General features: G+C 41.4%; 3 protein-coding genes across 4 annotated transcripts; all 3 read left to right on the top strand.

The window, feature by feature from the left end:
* The first annotated feature begins 4 nt into the window (after positions 1 to 4).
* Positions 5 to 6235, top strand: LOC148187603 (ribonuclease inhibitor-like). The gene is made up of 6 exons (XM_088086875.1): positions 5 to 27; positions 74 to 190; positions 731 to 904; positions 1368 to 1589; positions 4259 to 4305; positions 5145 to 6235. Exons 1-6 carry the CDS (start codon positions 5 to 7, stop codon positions 5768 to 5770), a joined length of 1209 nt encoding a protein of 402 aa, XP_087943001.1. The 3' UTR covers positions 5771 to 6235.
* Positions 6236 to 10005: 3770 nt separating this feature from the next.
* Positions 10006 to 14296, top strand: LOC148187602 (protein NLRC3-like). Of its 2 annotated transcripts, XM_088086815.1 has the most exons (6): positions 10006 to 10119; positions 10918 to 11031; positions 11241 to 11319; positions 11463 to 11667; positions 11831 to 13633; positions 13733 to 14296. In XM_088086815.1, the coding sequence occupies exons 5-6, from the start codon at positions 12111 to 12113 to the stop codon at positions 13935 to 13937; spliced, it is 1728 nt and encodes a 575-aa protein (XP_087942941.1). In that variant the 5' UTR covers positions 10006 to 10119; positions 10918 to 11031; positions 11241 to 11319; positions 11463 to 11667; positions 11831 to 12110; the 3' UTR covers positions 13938 to 14296. The 2 variants fall into 2 exon arrangements, with proteins under 2 accessions (XP_087942941.1, XP_087942942.1); XM_088086816.1 differs by lacking the exon at positions 13733 to 14296 and having other exon boundaries at positions 11831 to 13637.
* LOC148187601 (E3 ubiquitin/ISG15 ligase TRIM25-like) lies at positions 14191 to 19688 on the top strand. The gene is made up of 5 exons (XM_088086874.1): positions 14191 to 14243; positions 14448 to 14621; positions 15085 to 15306; positions 16991 to 17037; positions 18595 to 19688. The coding sequence occupies exons 1-5, from the start codon at positions 14191 to 14193 to the stop codon at positions 19221 to 19223; spliced, it is 1125 nt and encodes a 374-aa protein (XP_087943000.1). The 3' UTR covers positions 19224 to 19688.
* Positions 19689 to 20284: the final 596 nt, after the last annotated feature.

Here is a 20284-nt window from a genome sequence, read left to right as displayed (position 1 = left end):
TTCAATGTCTCTTCAGGCTGAGCGGCTGTGAGCTCTCAGAGAGAAGCTGTGCAGCTCTGTCCTCTGTCCTCAGCTCCCAGTCCTCCAGTCTGAGACACCTGGACCTGAGTAACAACGACCTGCAGGATTCAGGACTGAAGCAGCTGTCTCCTGGACTGAAGAGTCCTCACTGTCCTCTGGAGACTCTGAGGTCAGAGCCAGTTACAGATAATCTGGGATGATTTCAGGTGTTTGTTTAAGGTTCCTGCAGTTAAAACAGCCTCTCTCGTGTCAGCGTCTCTGAATCTGTCGAAGGTTTAACAGGATTTGAATGTTCTCAGTTCAGCTCCAGCTGCTGTGCAGCACACAGATATGAACTCCAGCTGACACAGAGAAGACCATTATATTATGATATCATGGTTTTTGGATGTCCTCTTTCTTCCTGAGTGAATCATAATTAACTGTAAGGATTTTAACCTGTGCTGAGAGGAGATTATGCTCTTCATCTCCAGATTTAGTGACTCCTCGCTGGCTGCCGCCTGGATGAAGTTAATGTTTCAGTTTTACTGAACAGATTTAAAGTGTTGTTGTTCTGGACTCAGTGTTAAATGCAGCTCTGTTATTATACTGTGAGCAGAGCTGCTGACTGAGATTTGGGTTCTTTTATTCGACTTCAGTCGAGACTCATTAATCAAAGATGATCACATTTTAACTCAAATGTTTCTCCTCTTGTTGGTTGTTGTCTCTTCAGGCTGAGTGTCTGTAAGCTCTCAGAGAGAAGCTGTGCAGATCTGTCCTCTGTCCTCAGCTCCCAGTCCTCCAGTCTGAGACACCTGGACCTGAGTAACAACGACCTGCAGGATTCAGGACTGAAGCAGCTGTCTGCTGGACTGAAGAGTCCTCACTGTCCTCTGGACACTCTTAGGTCAGACCTCAGCACCGCTGGTCTTTATTCAGTCGTAGTCAAACGGTGGCTCCGGGGACAAATTTTGGCCTCCAGAAAAAATATTAATTCCCTTGAAATGTTGTTTCATAGTTTCCATCAAAACTGAAATACAACGTTCATATAAATCACAGCAGCTTCAGCATCGTATCATCTAACACTTCCCTCCATGACAAGAGACACAAAACTGCATCTGCTGGACCTGATTCTGGACCAGACTGTTTGAACAGCACCTGGACCCAGAATGGAGTCTAATGAAGCTACCAGATGAAAATCACAGAAAAATAATCAGATTTTATGAATCTGTCTAATCTGACACAGTGACCAAACAAACAGGAATATTGTGCAGTCTGAACATCAGCCACCGTGTGATCCATCACATCATCAAACATACAACACGTCAGCTGCTTTTCTTCACCTGTGATTTCTGATCAGCTGTGATCTGATTTAACACAAAGTCTCTTTGTCTTCTTGTTGGTTGTTGTCTCTTCAGGCTGAGTGTCTGTAAGCTCTCAGAGAGAAGCTGTGCAGCTCTGTCCTCTGTCCTCAGCTCCCAGTCCTCCAGTCTGAGACACCTGGACCTGAGTAACAACGACCTGCAGGATTCAGGACTGAAGCAGCTGTCTGCTGGACTGAAGAGTCCTCACTGTCCTCTGGAGACTCTCAGGTCAGGATTCATCCACATGTTTATGAATGGATAAACTTAGAGATGTTCTCTTCAATTAAGTTTGAACCATTTGTGTTTAATCGGTTTTCGATTCTGTGAACAACTTTTCCTGAACATTTTCTAAATTTGTTTTTTCTGCCTCTGTTGTTTGAACCTGAAATACCAGAGAGACATTTTCAGATTCATAAAGTGATTCAAGAACTTTGAAACTAACTCAGAGTTGAACACATACAGACAGTTATTCAGTAAACAGTGTTTTTAAAAACAGGTTCACTTTCTTTCTAATATCAGAATAGTTTCTCTGCTGGTGTGATAATCATTTTTTATGTTAGTGCAGCCAGCTGTTGAGGTTAACCTCCATTTGATTCATTTTCTGTTTCAAACAGTCAGAGCTGAAGAACGCCGACTCATCAAAAAGTTACAACACAGAAACTCCAGACTCGAGCGAGTCATCGTCTGTAACCATCACACACAAATGCTCCACAGCCGAGAGGAAACAGCTGTTTCTGTTCACACGGATTTGTCTCATATTTAGAACAGAGTGATGAAGGAGTTTTTCTCTCGATTGCTGTAAATAGAAAAAACTCTCACCCTCACAGGGTGAGCGCTATGTTCAGAATTCTTAAAGGCAACTCAATAAACAGCAAATGATTGAATGTCTACACAAGATTTAGAATTATAAGTTCGAACCTTTAGTGAATCTTTTCAAACAGCAAGCAGTGAGCAGTTACAGAGCTGTGGATCAGAAATGCCTCTCCCTAGCCGACAACATCAGCGAGTCAGCCTGCATTCTGACAACCTGTCTTTCCCTGATCCAGTCTTTTTATACTATTACAATGAGGAAATGTGAATGAAGGTAGAATCATCTTCTGGTTGGCTCCCCTCGTTATCTGGCCCCCCTCCTTTCGGCATGGCATCTTTTGGATTGGTTAACCTCAAGGACAATCCCTTATTAGGGATTGTTTTTCCTTGTTGGGTGTCCTGTTGAACAACCTCACAGATACTCACACACTCATGCCCTTTTGACCCCATGCATCCAACACATCTCTTCCTCACATCTCCAAGTATCAAGCTCTCTTCACATCATGCTTTCACTCACACCACTTGCATCAAAGACTTAGATTATCACACAAGGCGTTAAACTGTCACCCAGAACTCATGTGTTCACTCACACTGCTGACCTCAAAGGTTAGTTTATCTTACAGAACGTTAAACTGTTAACCAGAACATAGAGTTACTGTGGGACTATATCTTGTCTTTTTTGTACGGAATAAACATGACCACATATAGAAAATGAACAAGAAATAAGGAATGAACATGAACATTGCATCATATACTTACATACTCCAACAGTGAGAAAAATAATAAACAGATTATTATTTCAGATTTATTTATCACATAGAAGAATCAATGCAACAGTTGCCATGGATACAAAGTGTGTCAACCAGATTAAATAAAATGTGATCAAATCTAACACATCTAAATATTTAGCAGACTAGTTGATGAACTTCCAGCTCATTCATGGGGCCGTGCTGCAGTTTGTAGACGTTACAAAATGCATATGGTTAATTCTTATAACTGTACTTTTTCTTCTTTAAATGCTCCGCAGACATTTTACGTATGTTTCGGTGCTGCCCCGTTATTGCAATTAAAAAAATAATTTGTAGATGATCTTTGTGTAACCTGATGGTTGAGCTTTGATCCAAATCCAAACGTGTCCTCTGAACGACGATTCATCCTACTCGATCAACACAGGCTGCTTTACAGCCACAAAAAAAAGACAGTTTTCTAAAATGGGTACAGTGGTACATCTCTCTCTCCTCAGTTATACTGGATCCTGGCTTTTAACAGAAAAGCACATCTGGATTTACAGCAGTTAATATAAACACAGCCCACCGTAAGACAATGAAGTCATGGATGGATATGATGGCTGCTTTGGTTTATCTGCAAATTTAAATGCTATAATAAGTAGGGCTGCTGTGAGAATGAAGTGAAAATAAAAAATAATATAATTAATTACATGCTGATTAATTAATCTAAATTAATCACATACATCAACTTTTGCTGTAGAAGTATTTTTGAAAATTAAATTCACATTTATAATCACAAATCTCCCTCATTTACGAAATCATGCAGCTCCAGCATCGTCAACAACACGGTCCAGCAATTATTTCAAAATAAAATGCCTTGTGTCAACAACTGATGGGATTCTGTCAGAGGGCTTTTATTTTGAAATAGAAGCAGGGACGTTTTTAGTAAAAACATGTTTTATTTCCGCATCTCTGTGACAGAGAGACTTTAAACCGCAGTAAGAGGTGGTATAGGGTCAATATAATCAAAACACAATTTTCACTTGATTCCTGCTAAGACAGGCGCAGCACGACAAAAAAATTCAGCGAGCCGCCATTTCTGTGGATGTGCTGCAGCTGACAGGAAGCTGAGACGAGTCTGAGCGCTCCTGCAGGCGGCGTGGCTGCTCTAACCTGTTAACACAGCGGTGATATTTAGAGGCCGAAGTACTCTGATGGTACAAAAACTCTGTCACAAAGCCACCGTGGCCTTCAATGAGGCACCAGGTCAAAGCGCCACAAAATGGCATTAATCAGTGGGTTTTTAACACGGTATTTTTTCCATGATCAATAAATTGAAATGAACGCTTCTCCTTTCAGGGCGGAGCCTGCTGGAGTCCGATGGTTGAGACCAGGTCTGAGGAAGTGTGAGTGTGTGTTTTTTTATCGATCACAGCTTTATTTAAGGAAATCTGAAGAAAACATGTCAGACAGACAAGAACACAAACATACATGAGAGCACGAAACACTGACTGACTGACTATTGTACACACAACATAAGAAATAATCACAAATAATCACAATATCAAGATAGAAACCAGATAAATGGACACAGATATCAATAATAAATATATAAAAATACTTCTTCATATCATATCAGGAGTTTCACCAAATCTAAAAATTTAGTTGGGTTGAATAAAGTGAATAAAGAATTTCCCCTGTAAAATAAAAAAATGAACAACATAATTCAAATATTTGTTTCTTGTATCATCATAATAGTCAATTATATCTGTGAGGGTAAAATCATAAGTGATGTTACAGTTATAAAAACACGACAACTTAAATTAGAGCAAAAATTCATGGTGATAAAACAGTGAAAAACTCAAAGGATCAAAGTTTGATCAGCCTGCCCACAGAAAGAACAAGAGTTTTCAGCATCTGCAGACTTTATTTCTTCACCGTTTTATTTTGAAAAATGTGAGCAGCACGTGTATGATGACATTTCCTGTCCAGTCTGCTAACAGCATTGAAAATGAGTGGAGATGTAATCTGTGAGATGTTTCCCTCATCACAACAGAAGAGTATAATTGTTTTGTTAAAGCCGTTCCTTCTGCTTTAATGCATCTTATCTGAGGACGTGTGAGCGTGTTTTTAACTCTTCACGCTGTGACATCACTCATTCACAGCTCTGATGTCATCATCACAGCCATGATCCATTAATAACTGATAACTAATCAATAACTTTGTGTCTTCTTCTCTCCGTCAGATTCCTGTCAGCTCACAGTCGACACAAACACAGTAAACAGAAAACTCAAACTGTCCAAAAACAACAGAGAGGTGACGTATGTGAGAGAGAATCAGTCATATCCTGATCATCCAGACAGATTTGAGTTCTGGCCTCAGCTGCTGTGTAGAACTGGTCTGACTGGTCGCTGTTACTGGGAGGTCGAGTGGAGAAGAAGAGTTTATATATCAGTGAGTTACAGACGAATCAGCAGGAGAGGAGGCAGTGGAGACTGTGAGTTTGGACTGAATGATCAGTCCTGGAGTCTGAGCTGCTCTGATGATCGTGGTTACTCTGTCTATCACAACAAGAGACAAACACCCATCACCTCCTCCTCCTCCTCCTCCTCCTCCTCCTCCTCCTCCTCCTCTGTCTCTGGTAGAGTAGCAGTGTATGTGGACTGTCCTGCTGGCTCTCTGTCCTTCTTCAGAGTCTCCTCTGACTCTCTGATCCACCTCCACACCTTCAGCACCACATTCACTGAACCTCTTTGTCCTGGCTTTGGGCTCTGGCCTCCTGGTTCCTCAGTGTCTCTGTGTCCTCTGGAGGACAGACAGTCTCCTCCTGTCAGTGATCACAGAGTTCAGTGTGTTGAGGATCACAGCTGATGGGAGGTCCCAGACTGTGTGTAGGATGTGAGTTTGACCTGAGGGAGGCGCTAGAGGACAGATGATGGACTCATGAAGGTCCTGAAGAAGCATCAGTGTGTAAACTCTCCTATAGACTTTGATCCTCTTCAGAAGAAAAACCCTAAAACCATCAGAGTTTGGACGCTGTGTGAATAAAAACACAACACAATGATTATATACATATTATCATACAACAGCTGGAGGTTATAAATATATAGTTTCCCACAAATACAGCAGAAAACACGTCAGAAATGAAACTGTGGTTCATTTCCATGTTGAGTCATTTGATCTCTTTCATATAAAGTCTGTGTGTCTGTGAATCTCTGAAAACATGAATCATTCCCACTTTAAATATTTCTGCCATCACATGTTTGTCCAGATACAAATGAAATGTTGATTTTGTCTCTGCTTGATTGTAAATAAAGTTGTGTTGTCTTGAATAAAGCGTGTTCCAGCTCCAGTTTGTAAAATCCAAATTCTCACGTGAGGCAGGAAGAAACTTTAACCAGAAAACCTACAGCAGGCAACCCAGCTGGCAGGGAACGTTCCCACAACACTGACTACAAGTTGTAATAATGTTTTAAAGAAAACATTTTAATGTAACGTTCAAAGAACGTTTTATTGGTGTTTGTCGTTTCAGATAATGTTCCTGTGAGGTTCAATGAAGACATTTGAGCTGCAGCGTTCAGAGGATGTTTTGGTGATGTTGAAAAGTGACAGATCCGAAAATGTTCTTTTCGAAAACGTTCCCACAATGTTACACGAGAACAAAGAGAGAACGTTTCCAAAGCAACATTCAGAAAATGTTACTGAGGACTGAGAGCACACATTTATAATGAAAATGTAATGTGATATGTGAACATTAAAACATTTTTAACAATTTTTGATGTGAATAGAGAATGTTACCTGAACTTTAAGGTAACATTTAGCTTGGTTTATCTTGCTGCTGAAAACATAACTAAAACATTGGTTGCACTGTAACATTGTCAGAACGTTTTCAGAGGCAAACATTGCTGGCTGGGAAGGTCCCTCCATGTTGACCTGATGGCTGTAAAATCCCACATGCTGCTGCAGGATTTATCAGCTCAGGACAAAGTGCAACAAAAACTGCAACACGGTCCAAACTTTGGGCTGGAAGCAGCAGCATTTATTTATAGTCAGTAACAGGGCCGGCTCTTGGCATAGGCGATATAGGCGGTCGCCTAGGGCGCCATCTGCTGGAGGGGCGCCGCCACGCCGCCAGTCCCCCTTGGCCTCGAGGGAAAATAATAATAAAATAATAATTTTCTATGCCCACTGGTGCCCTCACTTAGTGTTTTCTGTCTAGAAAAAAATATATATATCAACATTACCAATAAATAAACAGTGACATGTTCCTAAATTATGTGTGGGTACGTGATGTGTCGTTATTGGGTGCGGAGGTGCGGGTTAGGGTTGGGGAGCCTAGGGCACCAAATTGGGCAGAGCCGGCCCTGGTCAGTAACTTATTTTAACTGGTTGCATTTTACAGTGTGACTTTCATTGTACTTTACTGTGTTTACTGTGCGACAGCTTGTAGCTTTTCCTTTAAATATTTATTAGTATCATTTGTTTGGTTCTTGTTTTCTTTTGTTGTTTTTTCACCACACTGACTCTGAGCTCGCACAGAATATTCCCGAGTACCTGTACGGCCGTCTGTGCACGTGCAAACGGCAAATACACCTGTTAAATCTTGAGTCCTTCCAGGAAGCGGCTCACCTGTGTGACTCAGCTGGAGGCGGAGCTCCGGGTCCTTCCAGGAAGCGGCTCACCTGTGTGACTCAGCTGGAGGCGGAGCTCCGGGTCCTTCCAGGAAGCGGCTCACCTGTGCGGGAGCGTTTCTCCTCAGGTGAGGAGTGAGGATCTGACTCAGCTGTGAGTTTGTCGTCTCCGTCTGAAGCTTTGACTCTTTGACTCCGCGACACTAACGGAGGAGCAGAGAGGAGCAGGTAAGGAGCGTCACTCCGCACTTTTTGACTCTCTGGAAACTCCCAAACTGAAGTCACGCACGCGCATAGGAACCTGTTTTTCAAGTGAGCGAGCTGCACGCGCATGTCAGTGTGAATCATAGACAGTTTATAAAGAAATAAATCACATATAAATATATCGATATAATCATATAAACATAAATCTTCATATTCAGTCGATGGCGTCAATCAACAGATGAGGGCGCGCGCACTCAGGCGCTTCCTGCTCGGTGCGTCGGGAGCGCGCTTAAAACGCACTCTGTTTATATGGAGGAGTGAAACTGCCAAAATCAAAATTAAATAAACAGCTATTCATCAGGAGCTACATTTAGGGAAATATTATCTGACACGAAAGTGGTACATTTATGAGGAAAATGGGAATATTCTCTGAGACTAAAAAGGTAAATTTACGAGAAAAACTTTGATATTAAGACATTAAAGTGGTAAATACTAGAAAAAAATATTGTTAAATTATAACTAAATTTAATTTCATTGAATGCTTAAAATTCAAGTTTGTGTGCATGAAAATGTAGCTCTTAAATCTCAGTGAATATTTGATATTTTTGTCATAAATTTACCACTTTAATCCTAGTTTTTCTTTCTTTTTCTTGTTGGTTAAACCCTTAATTCGAGGAGATGATCCATGTTTTCTTTCTCATAAATTTACCACGTCATTCTCAGAGAATAATAACTGTTTTCTCCTTGATTTACCAATTTTATTTCAGAGAATATCTGAGAATTTCCAGGATTTTTCTTGTAAATTTACCACTTATATATCAGAGAATATTAATTATTTTTTGTATCTTTACCTCTTGAATCTCAGAGATGATCTGATTTCTTTTCCTCGTAAATTTTTCTTTTTACTGTCAGAAAATTTTCAGTTTTTATACATTAACCTACTTTTCTCTGATCCAGACTGAACTAATCTGACAGCAGACGCTTTACATGATGGACACGTCTGTCTCTCTGTCTCTCTGTCTCTGTCTCTGTCTCTGTGTGTCTCCACCAGGACGCTGCAGGTGATCTCCAGCATGAAAAGGTATCTCACTCAACACCTGAGTTTCATTTGATTCAGTTTCACCTTCAACATGTTGATGAACTCTCTGTTTCCTGTTTCTCTGCTCTCTCACCTCCACACTCACTCACAACAAACCTCCACATCACTGATGCTCAACCTGCGTCTGCTGGACAAATCTGGGACTCACACTGGGAACTGTTTTTGTCCTTTTAGTGTCCAGAAGGTGCCAGAGAGCATAAAACAGCATCAACACAGAGCTTGTTGACCAAAAAATTTCCTAGAAACATCTTTAAATCTGACAAATGTTCTTATGTCCAAATGTCCCAAAATCCTGGAAATGTCCTCAAATCTAAAAAATGTCCTAAAATATGAGAAATCTCTTCAAGACATCCTTCAATCTGAAGAACATCCTAAGATGCTTAACGTCCTATTGAGAAATATCATCAAATCCTCTGAATGTCCCACAATAAAGAAAAAATGTCCTAAAATCCAGGAAACTTCCTAAAATGTGAGAAATTTGCAAAAATCTGAGAAATGTCCTTAAATCCTAGAAGTGTTGTAAAATCCTATGAATGTGCTAAAAGTCCTGGAAACATACTTAAATCTAAGAAATGTTCTTTAGTTCAAATGTCTTAAAATCCCAGAAATGTCCGAAAATATGAGAAATGTTTCCTAGAATCCTCGAGATGTCTTAAAATCTTAGAAAACGTCCTTTAATATGAGAAATACTACTGAAAACGTCACCAAATCCTAGAAACGTTATAAAATCCTTTGAAATGTTTTAAAATCCTTGGAATGGCCTTAAAATCCCAGAAATGTCCTCAAATCCTAGAGATGTCTTCAAATCTTCGTAAGCGTCCCACTGAGAAATATCACCTCGTAAAATCAAAATTTGAATTCCCGGTTGGGAAGTCGTCCGTCTTCGGTGTTGACGGACGTTTCAGACGTAATGTGGAGACAGCGTGAGCTGAAATCGCAGCTCTGCATGAAGACGTCGAGTGTTGACTTTTCCTCGTGACACATAATTCCATCTTGTTTCCACATAATCTTCAGCTGTTCGGCGCTCACACACATTTTCTTCACTACGTTCAGTGAAACTTTGCTGTGTTGGTCCTTTTCCTGTTGATAGCTGAGAGTTTCTCAGCAGCTCCTGAGGCTGAAGATTAAAAACTGAATTTCTCTCCCTGCTGGTCTTCCTCTCTGTGGACCAGGACCCATCAACCTGGACCCGGACCAGGACCTGGAACCAGCCGCCTGACCCCCAAAACTGAGCGGTCACATGATCGAGGCATGGATCTGAAAGGACGAGACGTCTCTGCTGCACAGTAAGCTGAAATGAAATGTCGAATGAGTACAGAGAACATTACAGCCCGCTCTCACTGAAAACACAACCGCACAGGTGGACTGTGCCAGCAGCTTATTACAGCTGACATTAATGTAAGGCGGCGCCCTCCAGTGGCTGTAGGAGTCACAGCAGGAGCAGAAGAGGAAGTGAGCGAGCAGAACACGTGACAAAGCACACGTAAAGTTGTTCAAATATCAGAGAAACACCTTCAGGGTGGTGGGCGGCTCATACAAACACGGGACTTTTACCCAGGAGACTGCTGTTTGTGTCCTAAAGTCAACGCTGACTTATTTTACTAACAACGTATCCTAGCGTGTGAGTATGTGTAGCATGATACGCTAGAGACACATGTCACGTGTGTCACGTCACGTGTCATGATATATTAGTGAAAAAGTACTTATTTAATGCCAAACTATGATGTTTTTTCTAAACCTAACCATGAACGTTTGTTGCCCAAACCAAAGCGGTACTTTTGGACTGAACCTGTTTCATGACGTCAAGGACGTGTTTAAAACCTCGACTGTTAGGATGGTAAACATTTTGGGGTCGGTTATCTACGTTTTTTGGAAGTAGAAATCGATCTTTGCTGGATTTAGGTACGAGAGTGTTGGAACAAGATCATCAGGTCAAAGACATGAAATAAATGAAAATGCGTCCCTGTCCTCAGAGGACATCAGGGTCCTTTAACGGCAATAAAACAACTTTTATTTTCACATGAAATCAGTGAAACCAGAGGGAGAAATACTTTGTGATCAGTAAACTTCACTGTTTCTGTCAGTTTTCAGCAGCAGAGAGAAAAGTCTCCTGTACCCAGCTGTGTGTCCATGAAGAGTGATCGGTCTCTGGGTCATCCGATTGACTTCAAAGATGGACGCCGTCCTGATGACCCAGAGTAAGACCTTCAAACTTATGAAACAGATGGGCGTGATGTTACACAGATCCTGAATCAGTCGTCCATCCTTGTCAGTGTTGTTTACATCTGATCTTCAATCATGACTGAACACAGTGTTTTTAACTCCGTGTTGTCGGCTTGTTTGAGAATCATAAACCTTCTACAGTCGGTGGTTCAGTGTGAGCTGATTGTTGATGGTTCCTCCACAGGGTGGACCAGCAGAGCTCAGAGGTTCCCAGTGGTCAGTCTGCCCGGCAGCATCAGACACACCTGGACTCCATATTTACGGTCTGTTCATGTCCAACGACAGCGTCTCCACCCGTTGTGTTGACAGTCGTCTCCGTGCTGCACTTTGTAGACCAGTGGACTGTCAGTGTGTCCAACGTGGATCTGATGTCTGATTGTGTCCTTCATCTAATAATCTGTTCCAGGAGCTGGAGGACAACATCGTCACTTTTGTGAAGAACGAGCTGAAGAAGATCCAGAAGGTCCTGACGTCAGATTACCCAGAATGCTCTGAGAGTCAGAGGGAGGACGAGGAGCAGAGGAGGAGCAGCAGAGAGGCGTTTCTGAAGATCACCCTGAACTTCCTGAGGAGGATGAAGCAGGAGGAGCTGGCTGACTGTCTGCAGAGACGTAAGAGGATTTCTATACAGATTTAACATGATGGATCAATGGGACGTTTACTGACGTCTCAAGAGACGGACCAAAATATATTCATGTACTCAGTCTGTGAGGACATGACCTGTTGAAATGTCCTTTTTGACTTACTGATCTTCTTTGTTGTTTTTTCATTCAGGAAGTCATTCTGCAGTTTGTCAGCGTGAACTAAAATGTAACCTGAAGAAGAAGTTCCAGTGTGTGTTTGAGGGGATCGCTAAAGCAGGAACCCGACCCTCCTGAATCAGATCTACACAGAGCTCTACATCACAGAGGGAGGGACTGCAGAGGTCAATGATCAACATGAGGTCAGACAGATTGAATCAGCATCCAGGAAACCAGTCAGACCAGAAACAACCATCAGACAAGAAGACGTCTTTAAAGGCTCACCTGGACGAGACCAACCGATCAGAACAGTGATGACAAAGGGAGTGGCTGGCATCGGGAAAACGGTCCTAACACAGAAGTTCACTCTGGACTGGGCCGAAGACAAAGCCAACCGGGACATCCGGTTCACGTTTCCATTCACGTTCAGAGAGCTGAATGTGCTGAAAGAGAAAAAGTACAGCTTGGTGGAGCTTGTTCATCACTTCTTTACTGAAACCAAAGAAGCAGGAATCTGCAGGTTTGAAGACTTCCAGGTCGTCTTCATCTTTGACGGTCTGGATGAGTGTCGACTTCCTCTGGACTTCCACAACAACGAGATCCTGACCGACGTCACAGAGTCCACCTCAGTGGATGTGCTGCTGACGAACCTCATCAGGGGGAAACTGCTTCCCTCCGCTCGCCTCTGGATAACCACACGACCTGCAGCAGCCAATCAGATCCCTCCTGAGTGCGTTGACATGGTGACAGAGGTCAGAGGGTTCACCGACCCACAGAAGGAGGAGTACTTCAGGAGGAGGTTCAGAGACGAAGAGCAGGCGGGCAGGATCATCTCCCACATCAAGACTTCCCGAAGCCTCCACATCATGTGCCACATCCCAGTCTTCTGCTGGATCACTGCTACAGTCCTGGAGGACGTGTTGGACACCAGAGAGGGAGGACAGCTGCCCGAGACCCTGACTGAGATGTACATCCACTTCCTGGTGGTTCAGACCAAACTGAAGAACGTCAAGTATGACGGAGGAGCTGAGACAGATCCACACTGGAGTCCAGAGAGCAGGAAGATGATGGAGTCTCTGGGAAAACTGGCTTTTGAGCAGCTGCAGAAAGGAAACCTGATCTTCTACGAGTCCGACCTGACAGAGTGTGGCATCGATATCAGAGCAGCCTCAGTGTACTCAGGAGTGTTCACACAGGTCTTTAAAGAGGAGAGAGGACTGTACCAGGACAAGGTCTTCTGCTTCGTCCATCTGAGTGTTCAGGAGTTTCTGGCTGCTCTTCATGTCCATCTGACCTTCATCAACTCTGGAGTCAATCTGATGGAAGAACAACAAACTACATCCTGGTGGTCTAAAGTCTTAGGAGACAGACCTGAACCAACACGTCTCTACCAGAGTGCTGTGGACAAGGCCTTACAGAGTCCAAATGGACACCTGGACTTGTTCCTGCGCTTCCTCCTGGGTCTGTCACTGCAGACCAATCAGAAACACCTACGAGGTCTGCTGACACAGACAGGAAGTAGCTCACGGACCAATCAGGAAACAGTCGAGTACATCAAGAGGAAGATTAACGAGGATCTCTCTGCAGAGCGAAGCATCAACCTGTTCCACTGTCTGAATGAACTGAATGATCGTTCTCTGGTGGAGGAGATCCAACAGTCCCTGAGATCAGGACGTCTGTCCACAGGTGAACTGTCTCCTGCTCAGTGGTCAGCTCTGGTCTTCATCTTACTGTCATCAGAAGAAGATCTGGACGTGTTTGACCTGAAGAAATACTCTGCTTCAGAGGAGGCTCTTCTGAGGCTGCTGCCAGTGGTCAAAGCCTCCAACAAAGCTCTGTGAGTACAGAGAGACTTTAATTCATTCAAACAGCTGTTCATACATGACTGTCTCTGAGAGGACAGACACATTAATGACTTTCTTCAATGTCTCTTCAGGCTGAGCGGCTGTGAGCTCTCAGAGAGAAGCTGTGCAGCTCTGTCCTCTGTCCTCAGCTCCCAGTCCTCCAGTCTGAGACACCTGGACCTGAGTAACAACGACCTGCAGGATTCAGGACTGAAGCAGCTGTCTGCTGGACTGAAGAGTCCTCACTGTCCTCTGGAGACTCTGAGGTCAGAGCCAGTTACAGATAATCTGGGATGATTTCAGGTGTTTCTTTAAGGTTCCTGCAGTTAAAACAGCCTCTCTCGTGTCAGCGTCTCTGAATCTGTCGAAGGTTTAACAGGATTTGAATGTTCTCAGTTCAGCTCCAGCTGCTGTGCAGCACACAGATATGAACTCCAGCTGACACAGAGAAGACCATTATATTATGATATCATGGTTTTTGGATGTCCTCTTTCTTCCTGAGTGAATCATAATTAACTGTAAGGATTTTAACCTGTGCTGAGAGGAGATTATGCTCTTCATCTCCAGATTTAGTGACTCCTCGCTGGCTGCCGTCTGGATGAAGTTAATGTTTCAGTTTTACTGAACAGATTTAAAGTGTTGTTGTTCTGGACTCAGTGTTAAATGCAGCTCTGTTATTATACTGTGAGCAGAGCTGCTGACTGAGATTTGGGTTCTTTTTATTCTACTTCAGTCGAGACTCATTAATCAAAGATGATCACATTTTAACTCAAATGTTTCTCCTCTTGTTGGTTGTTGTCTCTTCAGGCTGAGTGTCTGTAAGCTCTCAGAGAGAAGCTGTGCAGCTCTTTCCTCTGTCCTCAGCTCCCAGTCCTCCAGTCTGAGACACCTGGACCTGAGTAACAACGACCTGCAGGATTCAGGACTGAAGCAGCTGTCTGCTGGACTGAAGAGTCCTCACTGTCCTCTGGAGACTCTCAGGTCAGACCTCAGCACCGCTGGTCTTTATTCAGTCGTAGTCAAACGGTGGCTCTGGGGCCAAATTTTGGCCTCCAGAAAAAATATTAATTCCCTTGAAATGTTGTTTCATAGTTTACATGGAAACTGAAATACAACGTTCATATAAATCACAGCAGCTTCAGCATCGTATCATCTAACACTTCCCTCCATGACAAGAGACACAAAACTGCACCTGCTGGACCTGATTCTGGACCAGACTGTTTGAACAGCACCTGGACCCAGAATGGAGTCTAATGAAGCTACCAGATGAAAATCACAGAAAAATAATCAGATTTTATGAATCTGTCTAATCTGACACAGTGACCAAACAAACAGGAATATTGTGCAGTCTGAACATCAGCCACCGTGTGATCCATCACATCATCAAACATACAACACGTCAGCTGCTTTTCTTCACCTGTGATTTCTGATCAGCTGTGATCTGATTTAACACAAAGTCTCTTTGTCTTCTTGTTGGTTGTTGTCTCTTCAGGCTGAGTGTCTGTAAGCTCTCAGAGAGAAGCTGTGCAGATCTGTCCTCTGTCCTCAGCTCCCAGTCCTCCAGTCTGAGACACCTGGACCTGAGTAACAACGACCTGCAGGATTCAGGACTGAAGCAGCTGTCTGCTGGACTGAAGAGTCCTCACTGTCCTCTGGAGACTCTCAGGTCAGGATTCATCCACATGTTTATGAATGGATAAACTTAGAGATGTTCTCTTCAATTAAGTTTGAACCATTTGTGTTTAATCGGTTTTCGATTCTGTGAACAACTTTTCCTGAACATTTTCTAAATTTGTTTTTTCTGCCTCTGTTGTTTGAACCTGAAATACCAGAGAGACATTTTCAGATTCATAAAGTGATTCAAGAACTTTGAAACTAACTCAGAGTTGAACACATACAGACAGTTATTCAGTAAACAGTGTTTTTAAAAACAGGTTCACTTTCTTTCTAATATCAGAATAGTTTCTCTGCTGGTGTGATAATCATTTTTTATGTTAGTGCAGCCAGCTGTTGAGGTCAACCTCCATTTGATTCATTTTCTGTTTCAAACAGTCAGAGCTGAAGAACGCCGACTCATCAAAAAGTTACAACACAGAAACTCCAGACTCGAGCGAGTCATCGTCTGTAACCATCACACACAAATGCTCCACAGCCGAGAGGAAACAGCTGTTTCTGTTCACACGGATTTGTCTCATATTTAGAGCAGAGTGAGAAAAATAATAAACAGATTATTATTTCAGATTTATTTATCACATAGAAGAATCAATGCAACAGTTGCCATGGATACAAAGTGTGTCAACCAGATTAAATAAAATGTGATCAAATCTAACACATCTAAATATTTAGCAGACTAGTTGATGAACTTCCAGCTCATTCATGGGGCCGTGCTGCAGTTTGTAGACGTTACAAAATGCATATGGTTAATTCTTATAACTGTACTTTTTCTTCTTTAAATGCTCCGCAGACATTTTACGTATGTTTCGGGGCTGCCCCGTTATTGCAATTTAAAAAATAATTTGTAGATGATCTTTGTGTAACCTGATGGTTGAGCTTTGATCTAAATCCAAACGTGTCCTCTGAACGACGATTCATCCTACTCGATCAACACAGGTTGCTTTTGTTTATCTGCAAATTTAAATGCTATAATAAGTAGGGCTGCTGTGAGAATGAAGTGAAAATAAAAAATAATATAATTAATTACATGCTGATTAATTAATCTAAATTAATCACATACATCAACTTTTGCTGTAGAAGTATTTTTAAAAATTAAATTCACATTTATAATCACAAATCTCCCTCATTTACAAAATCATGCAGCTCCAGCATCGTCAACAACACGGTCCAGCAATTATTTCAAAATAAAATGCCTTGTGTCAACAACTGATGGGATTCTGTCAGAGGGCTTTTATTTTGAAATAGAAGCAGGGACGTTTTTAGTAAAAACATGTTTTATTTCCGCAGCTCTGTGACAGAGAGACTTTAAACCGCAGTAAGAGGTGGTATAGGGTCAATATAATCAAAACACAATTTTCACTTGATTCCTGCTAAGACAGGCGCAGCACGACAAAAAAATTCAGCGAGCCGCCATTTCTGTGGATGTGCTGCAGCTGACAGGAAGCTGAGACGAGTCTGAGCGCTCCTGCAGGCGGCGTGGCTGCTCTAACCTGTTAACACGGCGGTGATATTTAGAGGCCGAAGTACTCTGATGGTACAAAAACTCTGTCACAAAGCCACCGTGGCCTTCAATGAGACACCAGGTCAAAGCGCCACAAAATGGCATTAATCAGTGGGTTTTTAACACGGTATTTTTTCCATGATCAATTAATTGAAATGAACGCTTCTCCTTTCAGGGCGGAGCCTGCTGGAGTCCGATGGTTGAGACCAGGTCTGAGGAAGTGTGAGTGTGTGTTTTTTTATCGATCGCAGCTTTATTTAACGAAATCTGAAGAAAACATGTCAGACAGACAAGAACACAAACATACATGAGAGCACGAAACACTGACTGACTGACTATTGTACACACAACATAAGAAATAATCACAAATAATCACAATAACAAGATAGAAACCAACTAAATGGACACAGATATCAATAATAAATATATAAAAATACTTCTTCATATCATATCAGGAGTTTCACCAAATCTAAAAATGTGTTTGCTTCTCTGTTATTTAAAAGAGTAAAAGAGGAAAGTGTTTAAATCAGTCAAGAAAAAAATAGAAAGAGCCTGAACCATAAAATGTTTATCATTTTTCTTTTTTTTTTTTTTCATTTTTCATATCATATCAGGAGTTTCACCAAATCTAAAAATTTATTTGGGTTGAATAAAGGGAATAAAGAATTTCCCCGGTAAAATAAAAACATGAACAACATAATTCAAATATTTGTTTCTTGTATCATCAAAGTAGTCAATTATATCTTGAGGGTAAAATCATAAGTCATGTTAAAGATATTAAAAGTGTGACAAAATAAATCAGAGCAAATATTCTGAGGAAGTATGAGGTTTTTTTTAAGCTTTATTTAACAGAAGAAATGAACAAAATAATTCAGACAAACAAGAACAAAAAAAACAGTCATGAGAGCTAAAAAATGACATTCTGCACTGAAGATAATAAATAGTAATAAACATAATATCAGCATATAAACCAATAAAATATTTAAATTGTTATTTAATAAAAGGACACAGACAGTAATAAAGATAATACATACAGTATTCACATTACATCAGGAGTTTCAACAAATACGTTTTTGAAATAATCTAAAAATGTGTTGCTTTTTTGTTATTTATGAGTGAGAGAGAAGAAAGTGTTGAATTAAAATAAATCAAGAAAATATAAAGAGGAGCGTGAAACTAAAAATGTTTTTGTGAATAAAAAATTCCTCATTAAAATAAAAAAAATTAACAACATAATTCAAATATTTGTTTCTTGTATCATCATAATAGTCAATTATATCTCTGAGGGTAAAATCATAATGATGTTAATGATAATGATCATAATGATGTTACAGTTATAAAAACACGACAACTTAAATTAGAGCAAAAATTCATGGTGATAAAACAGTGAAAAACTCAAAGGATCAAAGTTTGATCAGCCTGCCCACAGAAAGAACAAGAGTTTTCAGCATCTGCAGACTTTATTTCTTCACAGTTTTATTTTGAAAAATGTGAGCAGCACGTGTATGATGACATTTCCTGTCCAGTCTGCTAACAGCATTGAAAATGAGTGGAGATGTAATCTGTGAGATGTTTCCCTCATCACAACAGAAGAGTATAATTGTGTTGTTAAAGCCGTTCCTTCTGCTTTAATGCATCTTATCTGAGGACGTGTGAGCGTGTTTTTAACTCTTCACGCTGTGACATCACTCATTCACAGCTCTGATGTCATCATCACAGCCATGATCCATTAATAACTGATAACTAATCAATAACTTTGTGTCTTCTTCTCTCCGTCAGATTCCTGTCAGCTCACAGTCGACACAAACACAGTAAACAACAAACTCAAACTGTCCAAAAACAACAGAGAGGTGACACGTGTGAGAGAGGATCAGTCATATCCTGATCATCCAGTCAGATTTGAGTTCTGGCCTCAGCTGCTGTGTAGAACTGGTCTGACTGGTCGCTGTTACTGGGAGGTCGAGTGGAGAAGAGGAGTTGATATATCAGTGAGTTACAGACGAATCAGCAGGAGAGGACGCAGTACAGACTGTTGGTTTGGAGGAAATGATCAGTCCTGGAGTCTGATCTGCTCTGATCGTGGTTACTCTGTCTGTCATAATAACAGAGTAACACCCATCACCTCCTCCTCCTCCTCCTCCTCCTCCTCCTCCTCCTCCTCCTCCTCTGTCTCTGGTAGAGTAGCAGTGTATGTGGACTGTCCTGCTGGCTCTCTGTCCTTCTTCAGAGTCTCCTCTGACTCTCTGATCCACCTCCACACCTTCAGCACCACATTCACTGAACCTCTTTATCCTGGCTTTGGGATCTGGTTCTGTCCTGGTTCCTCAGTGTCTCTGTGTCCTCTGGAGGACAGACAGTCTCCTCCTGTCAGTGATCACAGAGTTCAGTGTGTTGAGGATCACAGCTGATGGGAGGTCCCAGACTGTGTGTAGGATGTGAGTTTGACCTGAGGGAGGCGCTAGAGGACAGATGATGGACTCATGAAGGTCCTGAAGAAGCATCAGTGTGTAAACTCTCCTATAGACTTTGATCCTCTTCAGAAGAAAAACCCTAAAACCATCAGAGTTTGGACGCTGTGTGAATAAAAACACAACACAATGATTATATACATATTATCATACAACAGCTGGAGGTTATAAATATATAGTTTCCCACAAATACAGCAGAAAACACGTCAGAAATGAAACTGTGGTTCATTTCCATGTTGAGTCATTTGATCTCTTTCATATAAAGTCTGTGTGTCTGTGAATCTCTGAAAACATGAATCATTCCCACTTTAAATATTTCTGCCATCACATGTTTGTCCAGATACAAATGAAATGTTGATTTTGTCTCTGCTTGATTGTAAATAAAGTTGTGTTGTCTTGAATAAAGCGTGTTCCAGCTCCAGTTTGTAAAATCCAAATTCTCACGTGAGGCAGGAAGAAACTTTAACCAGAAAAACTACAGCAGGCAACCCAGCTGGCAGGGAACGTTCCCACAACACTGACTACAAGTTGTAATAATGTTTTAAAGAAAACATTTTAATGTAACGTTCAAAGAACGTTTTATGGGTGTTTGTCGTTTCAGATAATGTTCCTGTGAGGTTCAATGAAGACGTTTGAGCTGCAGCGTTCAGAGGATGTTTTGGTGATGTTGAAAAGTGACAGATCCGAAAATGTTCTTTTAGAAAACGTTCCCACAATGTTACACGAGAACAAAGAGAGAACGTTTCCAAAGCAACATTCAGAAAATGTTACTGAGGACTGAGAGCACACATTTATAATGAAAATGTAATGTGATATGTGAACATTAAAACATTTTTAACAGTTTTTGATGTGAATAGAGAATGTTACCTGAACTTTAAGGTAACATTTAGCTTGGTTTATCTTGCTGCTGAAAACATAACTAAAACATTGGTTGCACTGTAACATTGTCAGAACGTTTTCAGAGGCAAACATTGCTGGCTGGGAAGGTCCCTCCATGTTGA

Source organism: Plectropomus leopardus, chromosome 13 (genome assembly GCF_026936395.1).
Source record: "Plectropomus leopardus strain MGB_pleo_1.0 chromosome 13, ASM2693639v1, whole genome shotgun sequence".
NCBI lineage: Eukaryota > Metazoa > Chordata > Actinopteri > Perciformes > Serranidae > Plectropomus > Plectropomus leopardus.
The sequence above is the reverse complement of the archived record's forward strand: the minus strand, read 5'-3'. Positions and strand labels throughout refer to the sequence as shown.